The 19,070-nt window shown below is 52.2% G+C and overlaps 1 protein-coding gene across 4 annotated transcripts in view; it reads left to right on the top strand.

The window, feature by feature from the left end:
- Nucleotides 1-18,733, top strand: part of VPS8 (VPS8 subunit of CORVET complex) — a 121,664-nt gene extending 102,931 nt beyond the window's left edge. For all 4 annotated transcript variants that reach the window (XM_074264263.1, XM_074264262.1, XM_074264264.1 and 1 more), the window contains 2 exons: nucleotides 16,600-16,680; nucleotides 18,236-18,733. In XM_074264263.1, the coding sequence (XP_074120364.1) occupies nucleotides 16,600-16,680; nucleotides 18,236-18,385 (231 nt within the window). In that variant the 3' untranslated portion in view covers nucleotides 18,386-18,733. The remainder of the gene's footprint in view (nucleotides 1-16,599; nucleotides 16,681-18,235) is intronic.
- Nucleotides 18,734-19,070: the final 337 nt, after the last annotated feature.

Genomic DNA, 19,070 nt, shown 5'->3' with positions numbered 1-19,070 from the left:
ACTGGGCATAAAAATAGCTCCTGTCTCACTAGGCTGAGAACCAGCTGAGATGGGCAGAGAAAGCATTTTGTGGCCCTTACAGCACTTCTATAAACGTCAGTAACGAGGAATGACAGCTCCTAGCTTGAGAGTTTTGGGGTGCAGGTTTCAGAAAAGAGAGGAGGACGCAGCTGAAGAGCGGAGGCAGCCCCCCGTGGGGAGGGGATTAGTGGTGCTTTCACACCAGCCTGAGAACACTTACCCTTCTAGCCTAGCGCCGCCTCCAGAGTCAAGGTTCTGCCAAAGCGGACCCGGCCCTCCCTCCCCTGACTCCACGGCTTTGCCCCTGTGCCTCGCCGCACTGGCGCACATCTCCCCTCTTTCAGGCTGGCCGGATACTCGCGCCCCCCTCTATCTAAAGCCTCTGTGCTCCTCTCCTCCCCAGGGCCGAGAACAATGCCCGGCACATAGGTGCTCAGTAAATCTCTTGTCTCCAGCCGTGCTCGGTGGCCATGCAGACACTCAGGGGATGCCGCCAGCCTCACTGGTACAGGTTAAGATGGTGTCACTGCGGACCCATTTACAAAATCTGAAATTTTATGTTGTATTTGACATTGTATGTCTCTCCACACCCTCAAGGACACAGCTGAACAACCAGCAAACGGACCCACAGCTCCCGGTGCATTTTCTCCCTTGTTCTCTCTCCGATAATTGGAGTGTTTGGGGACTGCAGGTGCCCCCTCCTTGGCCCCTTTACAATCTCACCCCGTATCCGTGTTTAACAGAGAATTGTAGAAAGGAATAACAACTTGCTCGTTCTGTTGGCTAGCAGCAGGTTTCTCCTTCAAAGGCTCTGTGCCAAAAACGTGGTCCCTTTTCTCAGCCTTGGATACTGTCTCCACTGAGATTTTTCCAAAAGGAAAAAATAAAAGAACAAAACTAAATCATGTTGACAGAGAAGCAGCCTGTGTTCAAACTGATATTGGCTCTGTGGAGATCACAAGGACATTCTGAGGCGGAGACAGCTCTGGGTCAGTTCTTGTTTCTGGACTCCAGTAAAAGACCATTGCGCCAGGCAGCCCTATCTTACGGCCGGCGTATACACAGAAAGGTCAGCCCAAACCCATTGCCATCTCCAAGCGGACCAGCAACCGGTCAGAGGATGAACGTATTACTGCCCTTTGACCCAGAGACTCCACTGCTGGTTACCGAGCGGCCATTAAACTAAAACATCCCTCACAGCACTTTTTGTAGGAGCGGAGGAATCAAGTGGGTGCCCACAGTGAGGGAATGGCTGCATAGGTGTGGTCAGGGACAGAGTGGAATTGGATTAAAAGAAATAACTACAAGGGAGGATTTGGAGGGAGATGGAAGTTCTGTAAACGTGCCGCAGCCCAGAAAACAGCCTCACTGTTCCACGCGAAGGGTGTCAAATACAATAGTAATATATCACTAACAGTAATGGCTGCGGCTTCCAAGCGGCCAGAGCGCTTTTCTTCACAACACTCCATGCCAGAGCTGTCATCCGCAGCCCCACCTGGCTGTGAGGAAGCTCAGAAGGAATACTGTGGGAACTTGCAAGGGTCCCACGGCCGGTCATCATCAGAAGTGGGATTGGAACCCAGGGGAAGGCTGAGATTCTGTGTCCATGCCCCTGCCGTGCAGCCAGAGCTAAGAAGTCACGCTTTCCTCGCATCTGGAGGACATTGAGAGCTTTGGCCTTGTCCTTCCTGGCACAAGGGCAAGCTCTTCGGCTGCAGAGGAAGGATGAAGTAGGGAGGCACCGGGGCAAGGCTAAAGGAAAGCCGCCTCTCGGACTCCTGGGCTCCCTCGCCCTTCCTTGGGTTGCACTGACCGCCAGAGTCAGGGTGCCAGCTTTGCTCCAGGGTGAGCAGCATCAACTCCCTTCTACGTGTGTGTGCACACAGCTGTCCTGAGATAGCCCCCGTCTTCACCTGTGTCAGATCTCAGCATGCAAGTCAGCTGCCATGGCAGCTGTGTGGGTCCGTGTGGGTCCTGGCTTGCCCAGTGCTGTCGAGCTGCCCGTTCCCCACTCCTCCAGCCCTCCATCTTCACTGTGGGGATCTTTCCACCTCCTGGTCTTCTCAGCTCATTAAGCCCCTCAAGCACCTGGGTCCTGTTGACCCCCTCCATGCACTCCTCCCTCCCTCTGGACAACCTGCTTTGTCTCTTGATACTTCAAGGATCTGGATCACAGCCCAGCTACAGTTTCTTAGCTATTCATTAGAGCCTTTCCGTGGCTCTGGAGCCAGCTTGAGCCTTTAGTCGAGTCCCTAGACAACAGACATGCAATCTCTCCTCAAAGCCTTCCCACCTTCAGAGGACCCAGCAGAGCTTGTGCTAACTTGGCCCAGCCTCAGAGGGCATTCACCGCCACATTGGGCCTGTACCTTAGGGGAGAGCCTTGGGTGGAGAATGCTTTTTGTAGCAACTTTATTTCTGTATGGCTAGACTGGGGGTCTCACAGAAATGACTCTTAAAGTGCTCCAGAGCTGGGGCCTTCAGCAGCATCTTACACAAATTCTTTGTAGTTTTGTGCATAGATGGAGACCCCTAATTGGAGGAGGGATTTCAGGGTGCATTTGTAGTGAAAGCATCTTCCTAACATATTCTTTCAGTTTTGGAATAATCAAGATAGGATGTGTAAAGTCCTGTTCGTCTCTAAGTTATAATCCTTCTCTGAGAGGAGGTTTCTTTTCTGTAAAATCTTTTCCTCTGTGAGCAGGTTTCATCTGAGGGTCCAGGGTTCATGTCCCTGTTCGGGTGTCAAAAATGTGAAGGTCCGGTCTAGCTCCTCTGAAGAGCTCAGAATAAGTCCTTGTCGGGTTCCAAAATGTCAAGGTCCGGTCTAGCTCTTCTGAAGGGCTCAGGATCAGTCCTAGTCAGGATAAGCAAAAGTCTTGGCCCCACGTTGGGCGCCAAATTGTAAAGGTCCTGTTGTCTCTAAGTTATAATCCTTCTCTGGGAGGAGATTTCTTTTCTGTAAAATCTTTTCCTCTGTGAGCAGGTTTCTTGGGAAGCTTCTGGAGCCTCCAGCCAGAGCGAAAGTAGAATCTCAAATCCTCTTCTTCTTGAATCCTGGCTCTGAAGTCTCCAGCTCTTGTCCTTCCCCAATCTACACTCTCTCCTTCCAGACTGCTGTCTAAACTCAATCCCAGTCTAGACTCTCTCCTTGCTTGACTGCCTTCCTCTTTTATCCTAGCAGAGAATGGGCCCGTGAGAACTCAGGGGCCTGCAGGAAATACTTCAATCAGTGAACTTGCTCCTCTTAAAGGTGCAAACTCTTTTAAACATGTAAACTCCCCCCCAGAAGTCCAGAGGTGCAAACTCCTTTCAAAAGCCTGAACCAAAGGTCTGAATTCTGAGCTAGAGAATTGTTTAGACAACCTGAGTTATCACCTTGTAATCCTAACATCAGTGGATGGGGAACAGCCTCTCCTAAGCCTCTCTGCCCCCTTCTCCTTCCCTCGATGAAGATGCCGTGGTGGGGTTTTTAGATTAGTCTCATAAGAACGTCCTGGGTATGGGAAAGTAGTCAGCATGTGTATTGGTGGTTGTTAATGTCCCTTTCGTAGTTGTGAATAATAAGGGCCAAAGCTCTTCCCAGGCCCCTGTCATATGCCTGAAGGAGCTGATTCCTCTGTCCTTAAAATTGTGTCAGTCAGCATAGAGGTGACTGGCTCAGTTCCTTTTCCCACCTTGATTTTCTTCAGTGCTTCTCCCACGTTCTCCAGAAATGCATGGATTGTTAGTCCTTGGTTACAGGAGGAGCTGAACTTGTATAGCTTTCCCCTGCTTGTTGTCCATCTTCCAGGGCCATCCTTAAATGCCTTCAGAATGGACGGCTTTGCTCTCCTGTGTCTCTCGCCAAGCGGCTGTTCCCTCCTCTGCTCATCGTCTTCCCTATTTCTCTGTGTATTTTCATACATTTGTATCTAAACCTCTGGGACTTGGAAAGGCCTCCTTTTGCCAGGAAAGAGGGCGGTTTAGCTTCAGCTTAAAGGAAGCCAGGGAAGCTGACCCAGGAGATGGGCTGTCACTGCATGACACGAGCGCGGCTCACGCTAAGGTGGTGGTTGTATGAGTGGAGATAAGGGGATGTCTACAAGACATGCTGTGAAGGGAGAAATGACAAGACTCGGCGATCACTCACATAAGGGGAAGTGAGACTGGAAAGAGGCCGGGGGACATAGACAGAGTAATAGATAATAACACGTAATGCTAACATAATATACTGAAATATAGTATAATATATAACGTACATTACACTTTCCGTGTGTGTGTGTATGTATGTGCTGCTATTTGTGGGGTGGTCTTTTTGAAAGTATTTGTCACAAGCGCTAGAATAGAAAGGCGATGAGCAAGTTCCAGGAAATGATGCCTCTTGTTAACCTTCGGATACGTGGTTAAAAACTAATTCCATCAATCCTCTGTTTGCCTCTCGGGGTGTCTGCTCTGAGCCGTCTTTCCACTTAGCTGCAATTTCCTTTGGCTTTCGGGTTTAATATAACAGAAACATCCCAATTTGTGTTAATTTGCATGGGAATAGACACTTGTGTATAGAAGTGTGTGTATATATCTATTTGCATAGAGGTCTGTTGTCATTGAACCCTCGGGGCTCAGGGGCAAACCAGTGAGATCCCGAACACGATTATACAGAGGGAGAAGAGAAGAGGGCCCAGGAATGAGCCCTCATAGTGACTGGGCATGATCTGGATAAAGACCCAGCTGAAGAGATGGGAAAGGGCCCGGCATGTCCTTTCTGTTTAAATACAGTCAGTTTTTTATGAAGTTTCTGGCACTCACCACATCTAGCATCTTCTTTTTCTTCTGTAGAAGAAACTATTTGATGTGTAGATGGGAGGGAGTCTTCCCTCTACCAACCATGCCTTTGGCCTCCTTCATTAATTACTTGTGAATCAGGTTTTCCAGCATTTTCCCCCTGACTTTACCTCTTTCTACCTTTTACTTTAAAGTCACCGACTAACAAAGTGTGATGTTTTCAATTAAATCTGGAAGCTCTTATCAGATTCTTTATGGAATTTACCTCTTCCTCCACTGCAGCGGATGTTGGGGCCTAAGCTGCTGCTATTTGTGGGGTGGTCTTTTTGAAAGTATTTGTCATAAGCGCTAGAATAGAAGAGATGAGCAAGTTCCAGGAAATGATGCCTCTTGTTGCCTTTGGTTACATGGTTAAAAAGTAATTCCATCAATCTTCTGTTTGCCTCTCGGGGTGTCCGCTCTGAGCCGTCTTTCCACTTAGCTGCAATTTCCTTTGGCTTTCGGGCTTAATATAACGGAAACATCCCAATCAAGATGACTCACCCCTCCCACAGAACATTTCCTCCCCGGTCATTGGACAAGGCTCTCATATGGAGAGTTCCAACAGCTAAGTTAATGTTTCTAGATTATCAGAAAGACCCATAATTCTGAACATTCACTTCCCCCTTTGGCCCACTCAGCAAGTTATCTTTTTTAATTATTTTTCTGCCACATGTATATTTCTAACAGTTTATTGTGGCTATCACAGTGTTTTATTTACTGATTCGTATCAAATGCTCTTGTGTCAAGTCCATGGAATCTTAAGTAAACTTAGATCCAAGTTTAAAAAGAAGGAGGAGGGGAAGGAAAAGAAAAAAGAAGAGGAGGAGGAGGAGGAAAATAATAATAATAAGATGATGATAACAATGTGGTGTGTAAAGGGCTAGAACTGAGCAAATGCACTTGGATAATGGAGCACATGAGGCTACTCGCCAGTTGGACAATTCTCTATTAACATGTTTGAAGGGTGGCCCTCCCCAACTATTCGGTGCTGGCTGGTGTGGACAAAGGAGGGGAAGTGACATGAGTGGGTGGAGTAGAAGGAGGAAATTCATGGTAGTGGAGGGAGAGGACGGAGGTGTGGAGATTGCTAGATCTTTTTATCCTGACTCCGGCTGATTTGAAGACAGAGTTCCAGCATTTGGCGCCCAACATGGGGCTCGAACCCACGACCCTGAGATTAAGAGTCTCATGCTCCACCAACTGAGAATCCAGTGATTCCTGAAGGTGGTGGTAGTGGAATAGCACTCTCTTGTATCAATCTTTGCTGCATGGGTGGCCAAAGCATTCCTTACCAAATGGGCATCATACTAATGCAGTGCCTCTGCTTAGTGGGTCCTTGGAAAGCACACATGGGAGGATTCAAGGATGGCATTTGGAGCTTTTCCAGCCTGGTGGACCTGCTGGTCTAAGCTGATAGAACTCAAGAGGATCCCCTGTATTCATTCTAAATCTCCATTACCTGCTCCTTCTCTTCCCACTACTTAGGATCATCCCTTTAAAACCAGACCTGACCACATAAGGAAACTGAGGTCCAAACAGGAAAATGGACTTGAACGGTCCCACAGATTCTAAGTGACAGAGGCAGGATTCACACACAAGTTCTTCGGCTTTAAAGGCAGCATCATACTCATGATTTTTGAATCAAAATCCAAGCCAGCCTTTGTCATCCCAGGGGCCCCAGGGCAGAGTCTCTAAGGACATCTAGAAGGTGCGGTGGAGGGAGCCCTGGAGTCAGGAGGGCCCCAGGTGAAGACTCAAGACCACTTTCTGATGATTATTCCTATGTGTGGCTTGCCTTAATAGCCTCAGAGGTCTGCGAGCATGTCCTTGAATGACCCTCAGAAGTGTCAGAGGATTTCATTCCACAGAACGTTCACCATTGTCCTTATACTTTGAAAACCCATCAGTGGGACTAAACAGAATATCCAATTCCCACTTCCCTACGCAATGCCAGACAGTTTGCTGTTTGCAGAAAAGGACCGCTGCTTTGATAGGAGGTGACATTTGACAATTAACCCAAGGGAGATGGATTCCAGTCAAGAGATTTTTCCTCAGTCTTCCATTAAACCAACCAGACTCCAGCACTTTCTTAAGGAGCTACTGCAGACAAGAGGTTCTCTCATCCTTCTTCCATCATTCTCTGGGGCATAGGTGCTTAGAGAGATGGGAACACTCAGGTTGGGGCCCAGTGGGCACTCCACCTTTTCATTAGCATGGCCAAACTTACCCCTGACGCTTCTTTATCCTAGAGCAGCTCTTGACGGAGCTGGCACAGAGGCTGGCAGTCACCTGTTACTGCCTGAGAGAGTATTCTCCCAAAGGATTGGCCCTACTTCTGGGAAGCGGTGTAAGGTCTGGCAACAGCAACGTTGCTTGTGTTAAGAAGAAGGGAAAGCCTTTCTAAATAATGGAGTTGAACCTGGTAGCTGTCATTGCCTCATCTCTCAAATATTATTTAATTACTCCAGTTGATTTCATTGCTCTGGGTAGAGATGAGACTGCAGCAGCAACATCAGCATTTAGACAACTGACAGTCAACAAGCATTTATTAAACACTACTGTATGCCATCTAGTGTGCCTCTTCTGGGTGTAAGAAGAGAGAGAGAGACAGAGAGAGACACACAGAGAAGGAGGGAAGGAGGAAGGGAGGGAGGGAGGGAGGGAGGGAGGAGAGAGAGAGAGAGAGAGAGAGAGAGAGAGAGAGAGAGAGAGAGAGAGAGAGAGAGAGAGAGAGAGAGAGAGAGAGAGAGAAGAAAGAAAGAGAAAGAAAGAGAATTCCAGCTCTTAAGGAACTTACTTTCTCTAAAGGTTTCTCTATAACATATGTTTGTACAGAGTAAATCCAAGGAATTAAAGTGAAAGATTTAGGAAAGAACTGGGGAATATGGGAAAAAGCTTAATTTAATTGCATCCTAAAGGAAAAGAGAAATTCTTAGGTGAGGAAGGAGTGTATTCACAGCATGCCAGGACAAAGGCACAGAGGTGGGAGAGGGCTTGACCAGTGTGAGGGACATTCTAGAGGGCTTCCGTTCTATCACAGGTGGGCGCTGGTGCTGTTTTTGTTGGGGTTTTTAAAAGAAAGGAAAAGGCCTCGCAGCACTTGTGTTTCCATAACAACAGTAAGAAGTGCTGGCAATGTCAGCTAACCAGAGCCGAGGGTAGCCACTCTCTGGTCAGACAAAAGTCAAGGGAAAGGAAAGGGTCAGGGTGCTTCGGACTGGGCCTTTTCCCTTCTTAGTCTGAGGGCTTTCTGCAGTGGGGTTGCCAGCAGTGGCTTGGTGCCAGAGTTCTCCTCCTCCCGCAGCCACTTGGGGCAAGGGGGGAGGTCCCCTCCTGCTTTAAGATTGCACAGAAGCAATTCTGATGGTAAACAGCAGAGGTTATCCTTGAAGCCCCCTTTCTCTCCCCCGGCATGCATCTAGGACCCCCCTTACCCAAAAAGGAGAAGAGCCATTCTACATGGGCGGTACAATGTCTGTTCTTGGACTTTTCTCTCTTTCTTAGGATGTTCTGTCCAGAGACTATTCAGATGTCTCCCAAGGACCAAAGAGTAGATAAGAATAGAAGACCTGCTGGGAATCCTACTTTGTCACAAGCGTGATTGATCTAGCTCCCAGTGGGTCAGGCCCAGGTGTGGTTGCTACTGTTCCCATTGGAGAAAAACCTCTAAAAGAAGAATAAAAAGGGATGTGAGGAGGTTTCATTTCCTGACTGTAAAGGGCAGAATTGGGCATTATTCTCTGAGAATGTAGAATGCAGGGGCAGCTAGGGGGCGCAGTGGATAGAGCACCAGCCCTGAAGTCAGGAGGACCCGAGTTCAAATCTGGTCTCAGACACTTAACACTTCCTGGCTGTGTGACCCTGGGCAAGTCACTTAATCCCAATTGCCTCAGCAAAAAATAAAAAGTAGGGTTCACCAGAGAAGGAGGAGAATGTAGAATGCAGGAACTCAAAGTTTTAAAAACAAATGGGAAAAAGTGTTTTAAATGTTACTGAGGAAAAATAAAAGAATATTAAAGATTCAAGAAATGATGGGCAGGCTGATTTCAGAATAGCCTGGAAACCTACATGATATTGAGTGAAGTGAAGAGAACCAGGACATTGTACACAGTAACAGCAAGATTATGTGATGGTCAACCATGCTGGACTTGGCTCTTTTCAACAATGAGGTGATTCAAAGCAATGCCATCCACATCCAGGGAGAGAATTATGGGGACTGGCTATGGTTCAAAGCGGAGTACTTTCATTTTTGTTTGTTTTGTTTAAAAGAATATGCACATATTTAACTTACATCAGATTACTTGCTATCTTGGGGAGGGGGAAGTAAAAGAGAGAAGGAGAAAAATTGGGCAACACAAAGGCTGTTGGGAAGGAGCATAGCCAGCGGCTGCTTTATTGACTGTGCGCATTGGCTGTGTTCAGTGCCATGAGGTTGCGATCGATCCCGAATTCAAGATGGCGCTGTCAGCCTGGTCATCGCCCCCCTCGGCACATGATGAAGTTTTATGTTGCCACCTTCCGCGGTGGGCACTGGACTCATCAGAAACTTACTTAGCCGTGCTCCTGGTGGGAGGCGATTCTCTGAATTGCAAGAGCAAATGGGAAAAGGTCAACTGTGAGGAGTCGCGTCTTCTTCCTTAATGGTGATAACAGTTCTTTTCATCTGTAATTGTATTCTTTTCTCTGGGCTTGATGTATTTGATGCTGAAAAAGTACCCAGCAAATTTTACTGTTGGGAGTTGAAGAGACTAGCGGAGGTGGAGGGTGGAAAGGGGCTATTTTCTCCCACTTAGAGGAAAGCCTGCTCAGACTAGATTGATTGGAATTGTGACTTTCACAGAAGAGTGAGGTCACATGTGTTTATTTTCTCCCGGGCTTTTGTTTGGGTGCAGATCTGTTCTCCCAGGCAGCCTTTGGACCACCCTGAGACCCTCCTCATGCATCACTGTCACAGTCTGACCTTGGGGAGAAAACCTCCAGATGCAGGCATCTGCTCTGCTCTGGTGTCTGGAACAAACCATACCGATCTCTGCGATCAGGTTACATTCGGGCTCCCCCCCCCCCTCCCAGCAGGGCTCTTGCTGATGGAGCTCTTAGCCAGCAGACAGAGTGGGGATGGAGAGAGCCCATTATCCCGCAGTAAGGCACTCAGTATGCCCTCCTCCATGCATGGGGCTGAGTCTGAACATGGACTTCAGAAGTGCTTAGGGGCCATTTCAGCTGCCCAGGGGCTGTCCTGGTTGCCCAGGAACTGTGATGTCTGCCCAGGGGCCTTCATATCTGCCCAGGGCCCATCCTGGCTGCCCAGGGGCCTTCATATCTGCCCAGGGCCCATCCTGGCTGCCCAGGGACCTTCATATCTGCCCAGGGCCCATCCCGGCTAACCAGGGGCCTTCATATCTGCCCAGGGCCCATCCTGGCTGCCCAGGGGCCTTCATATCTGCCCAGGGCCCATCCTGGCTGCCCAGGGACCTTCATATCTGCCCAGGGCCCATCCCGGCTAACCAGGGGCCTTCATATCTGCCCAGGGCCCATCCTGGCTGCCCAGGGGCCTTCATATCTGCCCAGGGCCCATCCTGGCTGCCCAGGGACCTTCATATCTGCCCAGGGCCCATCCCGGCTAACCAGGGGCCTTCATATCTGCCCAGGGCCCATCCTGGCTGCCCAGGGGCCTTCATATCTGCCCAGGGCCCATCCTGGCTGCCCAGGGACCTTCATATCTGCCCAGGGCCCATCCCGGCTGCCCAGAGCCCATCCTGGCTGCCCAGGGACTGTGATGTCTGCCCAGGACCTTCATATCTGCCCAGGGCCCATACCAGCTGCACAGGGCCCATCATATCTGCCCAGGGGCTGTTCTGGCTGCTCTCAGGCACATGGATGTGGCCAGGTGAGTCTTGCAGGAGTCCAAGAGGCCGCCTGTATAATGGTCTTCTCTGGTCCCTTCTTTCCATTATTGGGGCTTTTTGGTCATGACTTCCTTCAGGCCCGATCACATCTCAGACTATTTTGGAACTATTTTGGCCTAGAGAAGACTCAGCAGCAGCAAGCTGGAGAGCTCTCCAGTCCTCCCAAAACTCCCAGGGGACATCACCCATCCTGTCTGGCCCCGAAGGCAGAAGCAGCAGTGATGAGGGGATGTTACCCAAACACAAACAAAGAGAGGAAAGGCACCAGAGAGAAGGGCCTGCCGCCAGTGGGATGCCCCTCACCAGAGCTGCCCGGCTGGCCACCGGGGTCCCCCCCGCCCCGGATCCAGTTCTTGGGGTGGTAAGTGCTTGGATGACGGGAAGAGCACAGATCTCTAGCAGAGTCCTCTGAGTGACTGGGCCGTTCCTCCCATAGCACACCAGACAGCCAGCTGGGCTTGGCTGTTGCTATAATGTGCAGTAACCCAGGTGAGCTTCTCGGCTCCCTCCGTTTGCAGGATGTCACAGCGCTCCTCCATCATCCTCTCCAGAAAATTGAAGCTCAGAAGGCTTCACACGTAGGGCTCCTTTCTGACGCTGAGTGGGTTTCCCGTGGCTCGGGGCACCGGGCCTTGCAGCCCACTGGGCCATTCCTCCTGGGCCCCTGCCATTATCAGGTGCGTCTCGCCGATTGTGCCTCTGATGGAAAAACCATTACGGACCCAGACCCTCTGCAGGGCTTTTTGTCATAATTGCTCCATGGAAGCCGCATCCATCAGGATAATTGTTTGACATTTTCTTCCTAAGTAGACAAGTCGGATAATCAGAGAGTGGCAAGCTGTAATCACACCTACCAAGCGGACACTTTCCGGCGTGCATTTGTCTCACTGAGGCGAACACTTAACGAGCAACAAGGCAGAGACCCCACAGCCTCTGTTGCTGGGGCTCAGCCTCTGTGAAATCTCCCTCCCCACCCCTCCCCGTCTGCTATGGATGCTCGGGCCCTCTTGGACCAGAGCGGGATGTCCTCCATGTGCAGGACTCCTGGCCCAGGAATGCCTCCTTCCTGTGATGCAGATGGGCACCTCATCCCTAGCTGCTCATCTGAGAGCGTCTCCTGGGGCTCTATCAGGGCTGGAAGGCTTCAGGAGGGCACCTTGCACCTGGCAGCTCCTGAGCTCTTCCCACTCCTCCATGCCCCTTCACCGTCCTTTGGAATTGGACTTGGGTTGTCCGTGAAGATGCCAGGAGGATGTGGGGGTAGCCGGGCTGCGCCGCATCCCCAGCAGCCGAGCCTGGGGTCCCGGGGCAATTGGTTTCCATCTGGCCGCCTGATGCAATAATCTTTATTGTTACTGTTAATGATTTCCTGTACTGTTCCCAGTATCACCAACTGATGCTGACTAACCAGAATGCCTTCAGCTCGGGGTGGGGGCAGGGAGGCCGCAGCCGCCAGTTATTTCTTGGTCTGTTTGTGAAATGGAGGCTTCTCTGCCCACGAGGCGGGCTGTGCCGAGAGGCCGGCGTTTTCTCAACTCCAAATCTGATGGCTTCGGGAACAAGACGTAATGACTTTGACCACGGAGCAGCCCCCATCCGAAATGTGGCTGCATCTGGCAATTGCCTATTCAGTTCAAAAAAACAAAAACCTTCCTCTTTAACCACAACAAAAATCAGCTTTTTATATGCCGGACTCAGCAAGTTGTCCGAGCCAAAACGTCCCTCCCTGGACCAGGGGCCCAGTCCCTGACTCGGGCCTTCGCCCGCTATGCCGAGGGGCTGCTGGAACCATTTTATGCGTCTCGGAGGCAGGGTTTTATTTGCAGCTAGTGCATGAAGCGCTGAGTCGGTGAAACACCAGCCTCCCCTTCAATGTCATGGTCAAGTCGCAGGCCATCTGGAAAATGCTTCTCCAACTTAAAGTTCCCCGGAGATGCCAGTTTTTATTATTGTTATAACTCTGCGCTGCCCTCCTCTGCTGCATGCCTCCGACCCTGAAGCTCAGGAGTGTGAGCGCTAAAGATAATGCGAATGTGCGGGGAGAAGGGGAAAGAGAAATGGGCAGAGGGATAGAAGGCAGCCCCCTTCCCACGAGTCCGTTGGACTGCCTTTGAAAGTGTTTGGTATTTACAGACCTCTCTGCTCGTGGCTTTCCCCGACATACCATAAGCTCCTTGCAGCCGGGACTTGGTGACGTCTGAGCTCATCTTCCCATGACCTCAGCGTCTGGTACATAGTGGGAGCTTAATGAATGATTACCGGCTCCCAGATTCCACCGACACGGCATTGCCAGATTTGCTACAGGAAAGGTTCCCTGCGTGGTGTCGAGTCCTGATGGGGACCCAGGCCCTTTTCACCCCCCCAGTTCTTTGTCGCACTGAGATCCCTAAAAGGCCCCCGGAGATTTACTTCTAATCATAGGATTATAGTAGAACATCATCCCAGAGGTTGGTTGTGAATGAAACGGTCAGGTTCGGTCTCGAAGACTTGTCAACACTACAGCGCTGTCACTTCTGACTTGCGTCCCCACCTTGATTCTCACTTTTTGATTCGAGCATCTTTAATACAAGTCCATTCATTAAAAAAAATTGGTAAAGCCATACGTGGTCCTGAGGCCAGTGTCAGGAACCAAACGGAGAGCATCAGTAGGGAGGCCCTGCATTGGGGGTGGAATGGCGCTTCCCTGGTCTTAAACATGCACAGCCTTCAGGGCTCTCTTGGTTCAGGAGACCTCAGACTGTGGCTGGACAGTCACTCGAATCCCAGCCTCCCTTCCTCCTCCCAGCATTCAAGGCTTTGTTGCCAAACTAGGCCCTCCTGTTGCAAGGGCCAGGGAGGAGCCGGCAAAGCTCTTGGGTACTTCTGCCTGGTGTTTTCTCATAATCCACGGGCGCAGGTCTGCTCCCATTCCAAATGGCCTTTTGCATATTTGTCCAGTAAGGACCCAGGCTTCGGTCAGCTGAGTGCGACTCCCTCTGCTGAGGTTCAATCTACACTCAGTGCACGGTTTTTGAGAGATCCTGACTTAGCCAGGCCGGTCCTGGGGCAAACACCAGGCCGATGCCCGAGGACTCTCCCCCAGAGCCCCAGAGTGCGGTGGAAGGAGGCAGGGCTGAGAATCAAGCCTGGAGTTAAAATCCCTGTTCTCTACTATTCTTCCCCTTGAAACCTTGGGCAGTTGGCTTAACGGGTCGAGTCAGCCAGCAAGAGTATTAAGAGCCCCTTTACTGTGGGCCAAGAAATGGGCCAAGCCCTCCTTCCCTGGTCTGTCAGTGAGGAGCTGGTTGTTGGGGCTCTCTGAGACCCCCCTAGCTTCAAGACAGGAAGCCTAGGAACCCAGAAACCTGCCCATCTTCTTAGAAGGGAGGTGACAGTCCAGTTAGGGAGACAGCACCTTGAAGGCTGCGGGAGCTGATTCTTGTCCTGACGGCGCCCCAAGACCTGATGGTGTATTGTGGTGGCTCCTTGTTCTCTAAAGGCATTGAACCCCGTGCCCTGCCCCAGTTTGAGCCGCTCTGTTAGTGAGTGAAGGCACAAAAGGGAAATAGGCCATTAGAACTCAGCCTTTTGTCCCCTGCTTAGACAGCACAAAAGGCCCAGGTCCACGTCCAGGATCGTCTTGCCCTTCCGCCTGCTCCAGGGCTGAACGTGCCGCCCAAAAGGGCCGTGGGATCCGGGACAAAACCTGTTTTCTTTTTCTTCTGGCTGATGTCATTCGAGCTTTCGCTTCCACCACATCCGGGAGTCACTGAGCTTTGAAATGTGCTCTTAGCCCCTCTCCCTGCGGCCCTTGGAGATCATCAAGACCTCATTTTCCACCGGATTTGCTCTAATGCATGTGTGGCAAGGTCACTGGCCGGCTGTCCCCGCTTCTGCCTGGAATGCTCGGCTTCAGTTTAATTTTAAACTCCTATCGCTGGCCTTAATTACATGAGAAGAAAGGAAGAGAGATTTGCTGAAGCAGATAGTGCCCGCCCGGTGTCTTTTCCTTCCCTTCCAATTGAGAAATTGCCTCTAATCCGACCCCGGGCTTGGGGTTTGGGATAATCTCAAAGTACCGGGAGAGACATCTCCCATATATCGATTTGCCAAATGGAGATTTAGCTTAAATCATGCTGCTTCCTTCTGTGCGTGAGTCTTATTTGGCAAATCAATTATTCCGGGCAGCATTCGTGGACAGAATCTCCGATTCCCTTTCTACGTCCCCTTGAGTCACCGTGGCCGGGGCACAAGGATATTGCCCTCATTTGCTCCTGATTCTGCAATGTAATCCATGATTAACTTTTAATTACGATGATACCTTACTCAGAATTTTAATTTCCAAGATCCATTTTCCTCCCAGCATCCCTTGAAAATAAGATGAGATCTGTGGTGTTCCTGTACTAAAAATGGGAAAACCGGCCCACTAAAATTAAGTGAGCAGCCCAGAACTGCCTCGGGCTGGCCAGCAGGAAACACTCTAGACCGGAGTTTTAGATTTTTGGCCTCTTCTGCTTCTTCATCGTTATCGTCATTATTGACCACTATCCATCCACATCCATTTTAAGATACAAAGAACAGGGAAGAGGATTGTGTGAGGAGACTGTGAATTTTCTACAATTTCACATTTACATGACATTACTCCTCGCCTTGTTCTTGTTCACTTTTGGAAAGCTGTCTCCTCCATGCACCTTTTTTCATACCTGTCACTACCTAGTAACTCAGCCCAGTCTGGCCCTCCCTTGTAACAGTTATAGCAAAGCGGCCGTTCTTCAGCCATAGCCAAGAACGGGTCTCGTTCCGTGTCACCCTCAAGCCTTTGTTTCATCATCGGCCTGCCAGGGGGCGCTGGGCGAGGCCTTGGCCGAAGCTCGGGGGTCTTTCTGAGTGGTTTCCTCTTCCGTCATCATTACTGTTGTCCTTCTCCTGGTTCTTACCCATTATTTCATTCGGCATCAGTTCGTGCGAGTCTCATCGTTTTTCTGATGATGCAGTAAAATCCCATCACATTCATATTCTATGACTTGTTAACTATTCCTGGCCTGATGAGAACCTGTTTTGTTTTTTTTAATTTTGGATAGGAAGCCAGTTTGGATAAGAGACTGACTTCTTCTTCTTTTTTTTTTTTTTTTCCCCCCCTCTGAGGCTGGGGTTAAGTGACTTGCCCAGGGTCACACAGCCAGGAAGTGTTAAGTGTCTGAGACCAGAGTTGAACTCGGGTCCTCCTGGATTCAGGGCTGGTGCTCTCTCCACTGCGCCCCCTAGCTGCCCCTGTTTTTTTAATTTTAATGTCCTATCTGCCATTGCTGTGGTGGTGGTGATTATTACTCCTACTATGGGGAGCGGGGTGGACGTGGCGCTGGAAAGAAAATCCAGATGGCTCATTCACACCGACACTGACTCGGGCCGTTTGTCCCCACGCCCACCAAGCCAAGCCCCCTTACTAGGGGGAGGGAGCTGCCTCAGAGGAGCTTGGGGGTCCCAGGGTGAGTGAGACCCCAGACAGGACAGAAGCCATCCAGTTTTGGGTCTTGGGAAGGAGGGCCCGGATCTGACTGAGGGGATTATAATCCCTCCATGCTCTTAACTCAGTGACCCCATCGTCGGTCCCCCTCACGCTGTCCCTCTCTTCAGTGGTTAAGGGTTCTCGGTGCATCAGCTCCTCAGGGTTTCCTCTCCTTTGGGGCCGGGTGCAGTCTGGGGACCAACGCCTTTATGCACTTACTCGGCTGGGTAGACTGTAAGCTCCCTCAGGTCAGGGGCAGTTGTTTTATCCCTGACCCCGGGCGAAATCACAGCCAGCCCCCTTGCCCAGCCTTAGGAGGGAGGGAGCCCCAGTGGAGTGGCGTTGAGGGGGCAGCAATTAACGCTCTGTCCTTTGGTTTCTCAGGCCCCGTCAGAACTGGGGCTGGACCCCCAGCAGATCCAGGCTTTCGACCAGCTCTGCCGCCTTTACCGGGGAACCTCCAGGGTAAAGTAGCCACGGCTCTCCTGTTCTCTTTGACGATTTGTTCTGTCCCTGCCTCTTTCCCAGCTTAGAGAAGGCCACAGGAACCCCGAGCTCACACATGGGCCCTGGCTTCCAGGACCTCAGTCTGAGGGGGTGGCAAGAGGCTTTCCTGGTGGAAAATCTAGATCTAGGCCCAAATTCTGCCCCTGCCACTTACTACTGTGTAACCTCAGTCAAGTCACCCTGCTTCTTCTGGGGCTCAGTCTCCCACTTGCAGAATGTTTCTCCCAGTTCTGATTGGTGGAAGTGGGAAGGGGGGCTTCCGAGGCTCCCCTAGAGCAGCAGGGCTCACCGGGGATGCCTCCTGAGCAGCCCCGATTTAGCCGTCCCTTTGGGGGGCAGCATTAAAGGGAGGACAGCTGTGGAGGGCCCTTTCTGCTTGGAGTCTGAGAGCCTCTGACCCTGGAGGAAGTCAGGGCGGATGACCTCATTCCCAGAGCCCCCCAGCTCAGCTGCACCCCCTGCCCCCAACCTGGGCATTTGCCCCCGTGGCCATGGTGACATGAACGGAGCAGGCTGCTCCAGCAGGCTCCGCCCAGGGCTGGAGATGCCCGCCAGGGGCCAGGCTTAGGGGCAGGAGCCCTTGGGAGGGAGGCGGGGAGAAATCCAGAGGAGGAAGAGGGGATGGCGGCAGCCTTTGGCCACTTCCCCCAGGAGTGGGAATCTGTGCCCAAGGGGCCGCACGGATCCGTCTGTTTGCAAGTGTCAGAAACTGGGAGGCCCTTAAAGGGCCAGCCGGGGAGCCGGGCCTGACCAGCCAGGGCGGGTCCGAGCAGCGGGCAGCGGGTGACCGGCAGCGGGGACAAAACTTAAATCGAGGAGCCGGCCTGGGGATTGCTGGAGCTTCGGAGTCCAGAGGCTCAGCGGGTCAAGTGACCCGTGCCCAGCAGCAGCGGAGGGAGCCCGGGGGCTGCCCATGGAGGGGTCAGCGGAGGGAGCCCACAGCCAACAATGTGAGGAATATTCAGTCACCCCTCAGTCACATCTGACCCTTCACGACCCCATTGGGCGTTTCTTGGCAGATACTGAAGCGTTTTGCCATTTTTTTCTCCAGCTCGTTTTACAGTTAAGGGGCCTGCCCCGGGTCACAGAGCTAGTGAGCTGAGGTCAGATTCTCTCCCCCCCCCCCCAGGACCCGGCACTAGTTCTCACCATGTGGCTCTCCTCTGGGGGCTCCAGGATGGGAGGGGAGCCCTCCGAGCCTGTTTGGGAGGGGGCTTATACGCCGTTCTCCACTCTGAGCTCCAGCCCCATGGGCTTCCTCCGATCCTCAGAAGTGAGCCTCATCTCCCACCTCCGAGCGTTTGCAGAGGCCCCTCCTCTGCTCCTAGTGCCCCCTCCCCTGCCAGCACCTTCTCCCCAGCCTCGTTACCTCCTGGGTACTTTGTGTTTGCCCCTGTACGTGAAGCAGAGCAATACGGGGTGACCAGGGCTCCCCCAAACCACACTCATGCTGGATGCTGGGGTCGCTCTAGGCTCGAGGGCGCCCCCTAATGTGCCCCTTTGTGTCTTCCAGCTGGCGCTCCTGACCGAGCTGTCCCAGAACCAGAGCGGGGAGAGCCGCCGGCTGCTGGGGGGCTCCAAGAGCAGCCCCGCCCTCAACAGCATCTTCCAGAACGAGAACTTCCAGCTGCACCTGAGCCCTCCCCCCCTGAGCGAGGACTGAGGGCCCCGGTTCCGGCCGGCACCGGACGTCCCAAGGCCCTCGGGCCACCTCCCTCCTCCAGACTCATGGGGTCCCCCTCGCCACGTGTTTCCCTCCGGATGCGCACAAAGAGCCCACTCCTCAGCTCGTTCTCCTCTTCATGGAGGGCCCGGCGCTTTCCTGCTCCCAGGATAGAGCACTGCGGCCCCCCCTCCCCGAGGAGGGCCCCCAGGAGGGACTGCCACGCGAGAGGCAAGCAGCCGATCTCCCGGGCAAAGGGCAGTGCCGAGGAGGGGGCAGCTGGCCAGCCTGCCAGGGTCAGAGGCGTCCAATTGGTCCCGGCCCAATAAACGTCCTTGCCCTCAGGCAGCCCCGGCTTGCGTGTGTACCAGAGGGCAGCACTCGGAGGGGCGCTTGGGGTGGAGAAACCCTCGCCGAACCCGCCAAGCAGACGGGGGGGGGGGGGGCAAGGAGGGAGCACCTGTCCTCCCATGGGTAGGGGGGCTCCCTTGTCATCCCCAGACCCTGGCAGCACTGAATAAGCCGGTCATGGCCGGGGCCAGTGGAGAGTACGGGATGGGGGCCTGGGCCCGTGCGGTCCCCAGCTTGCTACGGGACCCCCCAGCCTCCAGCTTTTCCCTTTCATTGTAGCAGGAGCTCCTCCCCTCCCACCGGGGGTAGAGGTGAGAATACTGCCAGCTATTCA

The sequence above is a fragment of the Sminthopsis crassicaudata genome, chromosome 4 (genome assembly GCF_048593235.1).
Source record: "Sminthopsis crassicaudata isolate SCR6 chromosome 4, ASM4859323v1, whole genome shotgun sequence".
Classification (NCBI taxonomy): domain Eukaryota; kingdom Metazoa; phylum Chordata; class Mammalia; order Dasyuromorphia; family Dasyuridae; genus Sminthopsis; species Sminthopsis crassicaudata.
This window is presented reverse-complemented; position numbering and strand designations above follow the sequence as displayed.